The 13,525-nt window shown below is 41.7% G+C and overlaps 1 protein-coding gene across 1 annotated transcript; it reads left to right on the forward strand.

Annotated features, from left to right (window-relative positions):
• Positions 1–11,189: 11,189 nt before the first annotated feature.
• Positions 11,190–12,455, forward strand: LOC130867576 (protein FAM47E-like). The gene is given in 1 exon segment (XM_057759620.1): positions 11,190–12,455. A coding segment is annotated over 1 exon segment (1,266 nt).
• Positions 12,456–13,525: the final 1,070 nt, after the last annotated feature.

Here is a 13,525-nt window from a genome sequence, read left to right on the forward strand (position 1 = left end):
TTCTATAATTTTATTAAATATATTTTCTGGACCATTGAGCTGTACTTCTTCTCCTTCTTCTATCCCTATTATTCTTAGGTTTGGTCTTTTTATTGTGTCCCAGATTTCCTGAATGTTTTGTGATGAGAATTTGTTGGTTATGCTGTTTTCTTTGATGAGAGTGTTTATTTTCTCTATGGTATCTTCAGTGTCTGAGATTCTTTCTTCTATCTCTTGTAATCTGTTGGTGGTACTTGTCTCTGTAGTTCCTGTTCGTTTATTCAAATTTTCCATCTCCATCCTTCCCTCGGTTTGTGTTTTCTTTATTACTTCCACTTCATTCTTCAAGTCTTGAACCGTTTCCCTTACCTTTTTGATTACTTTTTCTTGTTTCTCTTGGTTTTCTTGGGTATCTTTGAGATATTTATTCATTTCCTCTACCTTTTTGTTTGTAATCTCTAATTGGTTGTGGCAGTTTTTCACCTCCTGTTTAAGGTCCTCTATTATTTTCATAAAATTCACTTTTGAGTCGAATTCTTCTAATTCTTCTGTATTAGGGTTTAGACTTCTCATTTCGGGATTCCTGGATCCTGGTGATGTCACGTTGCCTTTCAAGTTGTTGGGGGAATTCTTGCATTGGCGCCTGCCCATCTTTTCCTTCAAATGGAGCCAGGAGAGGCCTGATGTCTTGGACCAGTCTTTGCTGTGACTAACTCTCTAGGTGTATCTCCTCAGTGTAGGGGCAGGAACCGTTCCCTTCCAGGTGAACTCCTCAACACCAAAACATGGATGCGTGGTATTCCAATGACCCGCGTAAAGAAGGCTGAATGCAAGGGGTCGGGCGGGGTCCAGTAGAACACAGGCGACACTGCAGTACAAGCTGGAGGTGCCTGCGCTCCCTTTCGGGGGTTGCTGAGGCCTGCCCGCTGCTCTGGTTGGGTAGCCTTAGTGTAGGGGCGTTTGTGCTCTCTACCGGGACAGTCCGCCCCAGGATAGCACACACTCACCCGTCCCGATGAAACTTCTCGGCACCTACACAGGAACTCCTGGATGCCCCAATGAGCCAGGGACTAATGGAAGTAGGGCGCAGGCAGAGCAGGTCCAGCAGATCACAGCAGAGACTGCAGCTCCAGCAGCAGGGGCCCGCTTTCCCTGGCGGGGACCTTGAGGCCTGCCCTCTAGTCAGGGACTCACTGCTCTGGGTTGGTAGCCTTAGTGAAATGGCAGGAAACTGTTCCACAGCTAAGGACCTTGCAGACAAGGCAGGTTTGGGGGTGGGGGCGGGTGTGTAGGAGAGCAAGCCCTGCAGCAGGAGCTGGGGGAGGGGTGTTTGTGCTCTCTACCTGGACAGTCCGCCCCAGGATAGCAAACACTCACCCGTCCCGATGAAACTTCTCGGCACCTACACAGGAACTCCTGGATGCCCCAATGAGCCAGGGACTAAGGGAAGTAGGCCCCAGGCAGAGCAGGTCCAGCAGATCACAGCAGAGACTGCAGCCCCAGCAGCAAGGGCCCGCTTTCCCTGGCGGGGACCTTGAGGCCTGCCCTCTGGTCAGGGACTCACTGCTCTGGGTTGGTAGCCTTAGTGAAATGGCAGGAAACTGTCCTGATGAATGTCTTACATATCACCTTAGAACCTTCATCTGGCGATGGATCTAGGTAGAGACAGAGACTCAATTTGGAGCAACGGTCTGAGCTCTTAAGGTCCAAATGAGGAGCAGAAGGAGGGAGAACATGAGCAAGGAAATCAGGACCACGAGGGGTGCACCCACCCACTGTGACAGTGGATCTGATTTATTGGGAGCCCACCAAGGCCAGCTCGTCTGGGACTGAATAAGCATGGGTTGAAACTGGACTCTCTGAGCATGGCGGACAATGAAGGCTGATGAGAAGCCAAGGACAATGGCACTAGGTTTCGATCCTAATACATGAACTGGCTTTGTGAGAGCTTAGCCTGTTTAGATGCTCACCTTCCTGGATGTAGATAGAAGACCTTCGTCTTCCCGCAGGGCAGAGAATTTGGACTGCTCTTCAGTATCAAAAGGGAGGGGGAATGGTGTGAGGGGTGGAGAAGAGGAGTGGGGATAGGGGGAGGGGAGTGGAGGGAGGGGGCAATATTTGGGAGGAGGGGAGGGAAATGGGAAACGGGGAGCAGGTGGAAATATTAATAAAAAAAACAAAAAAAAGAAAAAAAAGAAAATAAAGAAACTGCTTGGCCCTCATAGTTTATAACATAGGCGGGTGGAGTAAACAGAACAGAATGCTGGGAGGAAGAGGAAGTGAGTTTAGACGCGATGCCGCTCTCCTCCAGGGCAGACGCGATGAAGCTCCGACCCAAGATGGATATAGGCTAGAATCTTCCCAGTAAGCGCACCTTGGGGTGCTACACACATGAATAGATATGAGCCAGGCAGTGTTTAAAAGAATACAGTTTGTGTGTCGTTATTTCGGGGCATAAGCTAGCCAGGCGACCAGGAGCTGGGTGGCAGGAACACAGCCCGCAGCTCCCTTTAACATTCAAGACTCTTCTAGAATATAAAGAAATAAACATTGAAAGGACACTTGATCAGTGTCAGGAAGTCCTTTTTTGCGGAACCTTTAGACAGGTTTATCTGATGAAGGGACCACTACTTTTAAGACATAGACACATGCCTGGGAGACCTTGTGCAAACTTCAGGGCTTATGTCCCATTACCAAGGACATTTGGTCTTTGGTGTTGTCACCAACAACACTTTTTAAAACTCAAATTCTTGCCCGGGTAAAGTTAAAGGGATACACAATCTGTGAAGCCCAGTATAAAACAGCATTTCACCCCCAGTACTCAGGACATTTTCTGTGAATATTGCATGATAAAATAAAAGAAAGAATTATTGCTTTTAATGTAAATACTTTTCCTGACTGCAGAAAATAAAAATGCTACCCAAAAGGTAGATCTTGGCTGAGCTAATATTTTCGGATTTATTTACTTCACAGAAAAGTAGGTATTGAGGATGTCCACCCTGTCAAATGTTTGGAGTATGCCTGTCCCCTATGGCAGAGATTATATGTGAAAACCACCATGAACACTTCTGAATGTCCTAATACTAGAGGACAACTAGAAAGAGGGAAAATAGATTTTAGTATCTTAAACAATATTCACTAGGTCCTTTTTAAAAAGACTAAAGACAGCTGCTAAAAAGATTTTCCTCATAACCCAGTCAGACCCAGATATTAAAAAAAAAGTTATAAAAGTTAAAAACTTATAAGCAGGTCCCAGTTTCTAGAGATAATTCAAAGGGTGTTTAACAGCAGAGAGTAGACGAGAACTTTTGCCTAAACTGAAAGCCTTCGTCACCTTCTGATAATAAGACACAGACCTACAGGCATCCAGCAAAATTCTGGTGTCCTGTCCTTTGTCAGAGGAATATCTCCTATCTGGAAGTTCTGCCTCCAATCAAAAGATACAGTTGGGCTATCTCTCAGACGGACTACAAAGATTCCTGGGGGTATGGGCAGAAACCAACCCCTCAGGACTGGTCCAACTTTAGTTCAGCTACCCTGTCCAGATTGAACAATACCCAGTGACCCTGGAAGCAAAAGCGAAATTGCAGTCATATTGTCTGGCTTGAAGAGACAGGAATCCTGGCACCCTGCCAGTCACCCTGGACTACAGCTCTCCTGCCTCCAGAAACACCTGGGACCTCTCATTCTCATGAGTCTGACTCTCCCAGAGAAACAGGTGTACACTGTCTTGGACCAGAAAGATGCTTTCTTCAGCCTTCCATGGGCAGAGGTGAGTCAATGTTGTTCCTACCTGTCAAGAATAAGACCACTACCACAGTTTAAAGCCAAATTTTGAAGCAAGCTTTAATTAATACTGGCCAGGTTGATGGACTCTTTGGCCAAATCCATCTCTGTTTTCCCAGAAAATGGCCCCAAATCACATTTTGCAGGAGCTTAAAAAGACAAAAATCCATAATTCACTGCATTTCCCATGAAGTCCAATCAGGGCAAGCATATATCCTGATGTGCTTCCTGCCTCCATGCCTCCCACCTATATCCAATCAGGGTCAAGGGTACATTCTGACATATTTCCTGCCCACATACCTCCCACCCACATCTGATCAAGCACATCTGGTGCAGTTGGGACAAACAAATTTACTTAGGGGAGTGAAAACAAGTGGCTTGCTATCTCCTACTAACAATTGTTATTCTTTTTTAAAGATATAAGGGTGGTCCCAGAAGGGACAGTGGTCCAATGAGGGGCAGCTGGTCCCAAAAGTGGTAGCAGTGGGTGACCCGAGGCCTCGGTGGGTCACCTTGGAGGGTGGGAGACCATGGTGGGTGAGAGACAAACAGATATATCATGCAGAGAGAGTTTGAGTATAGAGTTTATTCAGTGGGTTATGGAAGGGAAGGGGAAGGGGGAGAGGGAGAAGTGGAAGGAGGAGAGAGAGAAAGAGAGAGAGAGAGAGAGAGAGAGAGAGAGAGAGAGAGAGAGAGAGAGAGAGAGAGAAAGAGAGAGAGAGAACAGAAGTTACCTCTTTGGAAGAAAGATGGAAAGAGAGAGAGTGCAGGCTGAAGGAGGCAGAATTTCTGCTTCCCTCTGTGGAAGGGGAGGGGTTGGGAGAGGGCAGGATTTGTCTCTTAAAGGGACAGGGTACCTAGGTGACACACCAGGCCTGCACATCATAACATTCCCATCTCTTTGTTATAATAAAAAGGTGGGAAGTTAGGTACAACAGGTCAAAGGAATTGGGATGGTGGATTCTCAAGACTGCTTCCTGCTTATTTGCAGGTGTCATCTTGGGGAGACCTGAGAAAGGTCACATTCTGGGGTAGCTGGTCTCTTTACTCCTGTCCAGGATTTGTGGTCTGGAATTGTCTGGTGTCTCTTGGACCTAGCAAGGTGTTGTCAGAACAGAGGACAAAGTTAAGTTTAGGAAGAAAAATAAAATTTCAGGACCAGGGAATTGAGAAGGGTATATCTGACCTGTTTAAAGGGGATTCTTCAGTTCAGATCACTGGAACTCACAAGAATTCTTTGGATTTGTGAAAAAATAAGCATTAGACATATACATTGTATAAACAGTAGCATATTTATGTCAGAATGACTGTGACAGATATTTTTGCACAATGAAAAGTATTTTTAAGTCTATGGAAGGCAGCGTGAGAGAAATTTGATAGCTTCTACTTGTCCTCACACCTTTGTAACTTGCAGGTAGGTACACACCTTAATAACTTGTATTTGTAATTTACTGAAATTTGTTTGTGAGATTGTTCTTTTAAACTGACAAAACCGCTCAGCTGTCAAATTGCATCAGAGATCTTTGAGGAGGATAAAATTTTACTTGAGTTACTGATTAAAAATTGATAGAGAACTTACTTGGTTAGCTATCTAGAGTCCCTCCTCAGGGTCTTCCATGGTAGCTGAAGGTCATATTTGCCTTCTGCTGTTTAGCGCAGGGCCTGCCAGGTTTTAGAAGATCCGTGGGCTAAGAAATCTGTAGGAAGACAAACCTACCTTTACCTGAGCAGCTAGGCTGTCAATTCCAGTGATTCTGTCCACATCTGGAGATTTTCAGTTTAGATGAATGGCAGTTTTTCCCAGCCTCCCACCCTTGTAGGACCCACAGAGGCCTCTGGTGGTGGAACTGGCTACCCCTCGTGGTCTGCTGCTGCTCCTTGGAGAACTGTACTGTTTTATCTGAACCATTACAACAATGGCCGCCAGCATTTCAGGAATTATCTGTCCTTGGGCAAGTGGCTTGCAGATCACAGGCATTTTTGTTTCATGGCTCTCTTACGTATAGTAATTAAGACTTAAAATTTGGCTCTCACATCAACCCATCTTTGTCTTTAAATGGACAGACCCAGTAGGAAGTTTTGGTAGGCAATATGCCTGGACCAGATTGCACCAAAATTTAAAGACATTAACTTCAGACTTCTTGCCCTTCATTCAGAGCTTTCCTGAAAAAATAGATTATAAAAGGATGACTGAGGGATGGCTGTGAGAGACACAGACCTTGGGATACAAAATATCAGTTAAGAAAGCTCAGCTTTGTGGAAGGCTGCCTGTCTTGGCTACCAGCTGCAGGGAAGCAAAAGGAGCCTGTGTCAGAGTAGGATTGCTGCCATCCTTCAGATCCCGACTCCAAAGACTAAGAGACTGGGTCAAGCGTTCCTAGGTGCCCCTGGATGTCGCTGTGTCTAGACACCAGAGTTTGTGAATAGCAAGGCCTCTATACACCAACACAAAGCGGGGTACTAAACTCCTAATCTGGACCAAACAAAAGACAAATGGGGTTTTATCCCAAAATTTGGGGCCATGGGAATGCACTGTGGCATACATGTCTAAATGGTTGGACCATGTAGACACAGAAAGGCCCACTTGTTTAAGAGTTGTTGGTGTTACTACTGATTTAAGGAAAGAAAGCAAACAAGTTAACTCTGGGTCTGAATCATAAACTCGCCTCTGTGTTCAATCACTCATGGCGATGTTGTCTTTAGCAATACACCCTTGTCATCAGTTAGTGGAGAGAAACTATAGCCATTTGCATCAGTTTCTTCATCCAGAGCTAGCCTCAGAAAAGATCTCATGAGCATTTTATGAGGTTACATGAATGTAAACACATTATTAGCAACTGACACACATGGTTATTGACATTCTAATTTTAAAAGAAAGTACTGAATTAGAGAAGTTAGAAGTAGGATAAATAATCAAGGAATGCAGTTGAATACATAAGTTTGGTTGGCTTTGCTTAAAATATTTTCTTTGAATAAGTAGTTCCTATGAGAAACTATGAGTCATCTGTGAGTAAAGAAGTGGAAATTTGGGTCCGTCTTCAGTTCTGTTTAAATTATAGTTATCTGTTTCTGCACATCAAATCATCATGAAATGTAGTGGCTCAAGACATTGCTTTATTTTTTTATCCCTTTCCGTTCTGCAGGTTGAGCCACCTTAGCAAATTAGAGTCTCACTTGGAAATCCTTATGCAGTCAGAGTCAGAAGCTGGCTCAGTCTGCAGATTTCAAAAGCTCTGCACTCACAGACACTAAGCTCACAAAGCTGACAGCATTTGGTTGTTGACAAAGGTTGTAGCTGGGCCTGATGGCTAGAACATTTAAATTAAATTTATGTTGCTTGATATCACAGCTCAGCAAATGGGTCATAAGAGATCCCCCAAAGGTGAGTGTTCCAAAGGACCAAGTGGAAGCTTCAAAATGTAAAATATAGTTTCAGGCCTTCAGTTCCAGAGTATAACTTCTACCACATCCTACTGGTCACACAGGGTTAACTCCTATATGAGATGTAACAACACAAGAGCAAAAACAAGACATGATATCCATTGTGGGTCTTTGTGGACACTGATCACCATTGCTTCTAGTTCACACATTGGAGGAAGACCACAGGATAAACTGAAACTCATTCTTTGTCAACTACCTAACTGGTCTGAGACTTCATTATAAATTAGGGACACTGAACTAATCTGTCTTCTAATTACAAAATGCTTCATATCTTTTTAATTCTCTGAGCATCTTTATATCTTCATGCTCTTTTCCTTTTTTACCCATGGAAAAATGCTTACCTTTGAATAGAAATATAGTTTATTTATTAAAAAAACTTACTACATTTTTAGAAACAACAGATAGAACCAAATATATTCTCTATTGAATAATTCAAGTCACCTGATTTTTTCTTATCTTACCAAGGCAAAAATGAAAGGTGATATGGCTTTTTCATTAAAATTAATTAAAACTTTTGGTGCATTGTCCTATGCAATTAATTTTTAGACTTTTGAGTGAGTTTCAACTTTAGAGTTTGACTGTTTTTCAAGTTTGTTTCTCTGTTGCAAAATAGGAAGAGGAAAAACTGGAGTTACACAGTCCCCTCCAAGGGCATGTGCCCATCTTAGTTTACTTTCTATTTCTTTAATAAAACACAATAACCTAAAGCAACTTGGGGAGAAGAGGGTTTATTTTGCCTTAACACTCTCAGGTTACAGTCCTCCACTGAAAGAAGTCAGGGCAGGAACTCAAGGCAGGGACCTGGAGGCAGAAACTGAAACAGAGGCCATGGAGGAACCCTGATTTATGGAGAAAATATTTCCTGAATTTGATAATAAATTCATTATTGAGGGTATTGAGGGAACTTTTACAAGTTGTTCTTTATACTGCCAGGCTAGACATGCACCTTCTGACCTTGACATTTGTTTCTGTCCCTGCAATGTCTGAAGTGCCTATGGATCTTTTGTAACCAAGGACATCACATCATTCTTAGCTTCTAATAAAGTCATAGACAGAGGACAATAGGCACCCATTCCTCCACTGGCTGTATCATTCACTGAAATACTTTCCTCTTTATTGATGGCACATTTCCTAAGGTGAAATGTGAAATGTTGAATATCTTTTCAAAATGAATCTCTTTTATTAAGCCAAGATCAGTATCTTTGCCTCCCTTTTTCCACTTCCATGCTGGGTCCACCACACAGAACTCTCCCCATGTATGGACTTTTGATCTCTAAATGTTAATGTCTGACATTGCATGTGTAAGGGCTATTGAGATACTTCTATAAAACTTAGAAAGGCCTAGCCATGTGTCCTTAACATTTCATGTTATAAGAAAGTTCTTTTGAAGTTTTGAGGTTAATACTTGCAAATAAATTCTGTGATATAGGCTTTGTAATTCATGTCATTACTGTATGTTAATAGATTGAGTTACTGGGGTCAGTTTTCATGTTCTAAACATCACAGAGTTTAAGTATTTAGATTTTATAAAAGCATGCAAGATTTGTATCCCTCCTCTCCCCCACACACACCATATACACAGACAGCATAACAATGAGTAATATTTCTAATATAAAATTGAGAATATTCACAGTAAGGAAAAGAAATACATAGTATGTAAGTCTTAGGATGCCCAGAAACAGGCACTTTTAAGGCTAGGACTGGATGGCATTCAAAAAAGGAGGTGAACTTAAGAAGCAGAAAAAGAGCAGCACATAAGTGAAGCAAAGAATAAATCCAATTCACCAAGGTATGGGTTAATGCCCATGCACCTGTAGAAGGCAGCTGACATTCAGAGTTCCCAGGTACTGCTTAACCTTAATGTTAACTCTTTGCTTTGAAAATTTTTGCAAAATCTAGGTGACAGAGTCCTTGTGGTTTCAGAGTTGATCCAATGAGCAACAACTTTCCACATTCATGACATGCCTGATACAGGCTTTCTTACTCTCAGGGATAGAGCAATTACTCAGGCAGAAACTATAGAATGACCATCTACTCAGCTGACACAACAGAAGGCTAAAAATCCATAGGCAGCTGTATGTAATAGTTTTTTAAAGATAAATTAGAACTTTATTATCACAGAATCATCTACTTAATGAAAATGGCCGCTCATTGTGAAAAACAGTTGAGTCCTTCAGCAAGCCTAAAAGAAAATATGGATTGGAATGTTCCTTGAAATAATTCTGGGAATGTCTTGCTTTCTTAATTCTTTCTCAATGGATTCTATAATCCAAAAGATCAACATACTCACTAGCTTGACAACCAAATGCTCCCCACAAAAGGTCACAGAATTTTATAATAGAAACTTCTCACTGCACACTCATGCCTTTGGAGGAGTCCCTTGTTTCATCAAAAAAATCACGAAAGGACAAGAAGTAAGTTGCAACCTGGTTACTGACAGCAGACCATGCAATCAAGACTTTTGCAGCACATCTTTCTTCTGCAAGGTGTTTCTCTGTAAGGACACCTGGGAAAGCCATTGCATAAAACCGTAAAATCAAAGCCTAAGTTGCAATGGAGATTCAGGATAGTGGAGATTCAGGATGATGGAGATGCATTCAGCACTGGACAACCAAAGGTGGGACTCATCCCTGGGAGAAGATAAATCTCCTTTTTCCAAAAGTCATTAGTTGTCTGTAGTTCTTTATCTAGGGGCGGGGCCCCATGAATTTTACTCTTTCCATGTTAATACGTCCACTGATATTGTCATTGCTCTGGTCTGTTTATGCAGCCATATCTAGGAGAGACTGTTTCACAGCAGACTTCCTGGTATTCCAGTTATCACAATTTTTCTTCCCCTTCTACCTTGATGTTCTCTGAGTCATAGATGCAGGTGCTGTGATATAAATGTAACCACTGGGGCTGGGCTTCCTATCATCTGTTGATATCTATATTATGTCCAGTTGTGGTTGTCTGTGATGGTCTCCATTTGCTTTAAAGAGAGGCTTCTTTGATGAGGGGTTGTAGCTACATTTGTCTGTGGGCATAGGGATGAGCTTTCAAATGTTGTGAGGAATTCTGCTGGTTTAGCAAAGTGGTGGTAGGAGAGTCTTTTCTAAGGTGCATGACCTCACTAGCCCTAGGAAGTTGGCTAGGTTTCCAGTTCCATGAATTATTTCCCTTCTGTTGAGTGGCCCTTAAGTCAACAAGAGAATTGTTGGTTGCCACAGAAAAGTGGGTGCCACTCATTGCATCCTTATGCTGATCTTGTCATGCTGGTAATTGTCATGTTTCATGAGTGTTGCAGCTGGCTTGGGAGTGTTTAATTACTCCCCTCTCTTGGCACCTTGCACTGTGTTTTCTGGAACCATGAAAGCTAGACTACAGGAAAGAGGCTTTCAAGTCACATCCAGATCAAATCATCTTAGTCGTGTGTCCTAAGTATGTGGTGTCTTCAGCTAGAGGGACCCATCCTCAACCCCTGAGAGACAATGGGTTGTCTATAATCTATATTGTTTGGGAGGTCACTTGGACTTATCTGAACAACCATTTAAATGTGGGTTTCTGGTGCCCACTCCTGGGATTTTGCTAATCTATCATTCTTACGGGGAGCATTGCCAACCCAATTGGCTCAACTTCCTTTAATACACACACACACACACACACGCACTCACACATGTACACATGCACACATATACATTTATGTGTATTGTGTATGATTTTAGGTAAATATAACATAATACTGAATACACATTTCCATAGAAACATTCTTTAAAACATAGGTCAAGACAGAAACAATCTGAAAGTCCCTCAAAAAGACTGTGATAAATAAAGCATGTGTATTTTTTGACCACACTATATGGAATAGGATGGAGGTGACTGCTGGTGGGCCACTCCCTTCCTTGTCACAGTGGAATCTAGGGATTCACTCCAGATCTCCTAGCAACTGAGTAGCCTCAACGAAACAAATCCCTGAGGCTGATGCCGTGGCCACAGACAGGAATATGGGAGACCACAGACTGCCAGGGAACCAGGCCCGGCGGACACTAAAGTCAACATCTCAGGACATGACCAGCAAGTCTGTGTGGAAAGACTCTTCCAAATATTTCTTAAAGCACAAGAAAGATCAGCTGAGGTTGCCCACCTCCGTGGAGGGCCAGCACCGCCTCTATGTTAAGGAACGGCAAGATGATTTCAGGAAAGTCAGGACACCAAGTCAAGTGCTGACCCCACGCAGCATGGAGGGTACCTTTTTCCCTACGATTTCTCGCGGAATGCGCAGTCCGGTCGCCAACAAGAACCAGAGAAAGCTGATTGAGGACTCAGGGTTGTATCAACCACTTTTGCCAGTTCAGCAAACACGTAGAACCTTCTGGGACGACATAGGTTTCCGCCAGAATCAGAATCTGTTTGGTCCCTGGCCTCGAGGAGAAGAAACTTCTGCAGACATATTAATCAAAATGCTGGAAACACCGAGACCTAACCGGATGCAGGAGAACAAGTGGCCGTATTGGGAAGATCACAGGGAAGCAACCAAGCAGCCCACCAACTCTGGCAAACAGTCTCAAGGGAAATTAGATCTGGACCCCCACAAGCTTCCTTGGTCATGTGAAGGCAGACACAAGAGACAAGATATGCTTAGCTCTATTTATTATAAATATATATACAAAGGAGGGGATGACATCTGTGACTGTGCTGAACCTTGGCGAGAGCACAATCAACAAATTGACACGGGCTATGAAAACCAACCAAGCTATGAAGAATCACCTGTCAAGAAAACTGATCTGCCTACATTTGATCACAGATATGGCAGGAAAACGAGTAAAGTGAAGGACACCAGATTCTCTAAACAAGACTCCGACTTTGTTATAAAACTTCAAAAACCACAAGATTCTTATAAAACCAACAAGGAGACTAGGTATGAATCACCATACTTCAGAAACAACCAGTTTGAAATACTAGAAAATGAAGACCCTATAACAGATTCCAATGAACTTGAACTTCAAATTGAAAACCTTGGTAATTCAGAAAATGCTGATGAAGCTTATGATCCAACTGACTGGAAATACTTCATAAGCAAGGAGGACACTGCACTCAGCAGCCTTGAGCTGATGTATATGAAGGGATGGAGTAATGAAAGGTCTACTCCTACATCAAAAATGTTTAAAGATTATTATTGGATCATGGATACAGATGATGATGATGATGATGAGGAAGAACATAAAGAAGAAAGGAAAAAGTGAAGAAAAAGAAAGAAAATAACTAGTTGACTTTCTAATTAGGACTTATTTGGTTATATCTAGTGCTCATTTACAATCAATCAAATAATGCACCATGAAATAATTTTCATTGAACATCTGCCTTAAGATCTGCCATAATATGAATATGTTAGATACTTCATAAACTATGGGACAAACATTCACATGTACTTCTTCCACCTTGTTTGTAGCATTGAAGATATTACATCATTACATGAATCATTTATAAGAATGCATAAATTAGTCTAAAGAAGATCCAGTGATGACACTAATAATGTGAGAAGAATTGCAAAACACCACAGTTGCACAGAAGAAAAGGAAACTTCTACAGCTATCTGTGGATTAAAACATAATGAAATAACTATCAATTATTCCTGTCAATAATATTGATAGACAAATAAATGTGAATTCATCTTCTGTGATAGTAATGTTATTAATAATTTTAGTTTCAAATTCATTTTAGTGTTTATAACAATTTCAAACTTGTTTCTGTACAGAACATTCACAAAGCAGTGGATATTTTAATTTATTCTCTTTGTACATGTTCTGTGAGAAAAGGTAAGATTTAATATTTTCACAATTAAATCCTTGTCATATGGGATTTGCAAATATTGCAATCTCATAGCACCTTTTACTATTTTGTTTCTTTTTCCTGCAGAAAATGTTGTCATCTCTCACTTGTCTTTCTTTTGCTTTCATAGTCCAAGCTTTTAATGTCATATCTAAAAAATTAATACTCATGCAAATATCCAAGTGATTTCTCCCCATGTTCTTTTCTTATTATGTCAGATACTACATTTAAGTGTTTAGTTAGTCCATTTTGGATTCATTATTTTTTATTTATTTTTATTTATTTTTTGATTTTTATTGAGCTCTACATTTTTCTCTGCTCCCCTCTCTGTCTCTCCCCTCCCCTTCAACTCTCTCCCAAGGTCCCCATGTTTCCAATTTACTGAGGAGATCTTGTCTTTTTCTACTTCCAATGTAGATTAGATCTATGTAAGTTTCTCTTAGTGTCCTCATTGTTATCTAGGTTCTCTGAAACTGTGATTTGTGGGCTGGTTTTCTTTGCTTTATGTTTA

The sequence above is a fragment of the Chionomys nivalis genome, chromosome X (genome assembly GCF_950005125.1).
Source record: "Chionomys nivalis chromosome X, mChiNiv1.1, whole genome shotgun sequence".
In the NCBI taxonomy this organism is placed as follows: domain Eukaryota; kingdom Metazoa; phylum Chordata; class Mammalia; order Rodentia; family Cricetidae; genus Chionomys; species Chionomys nivalis.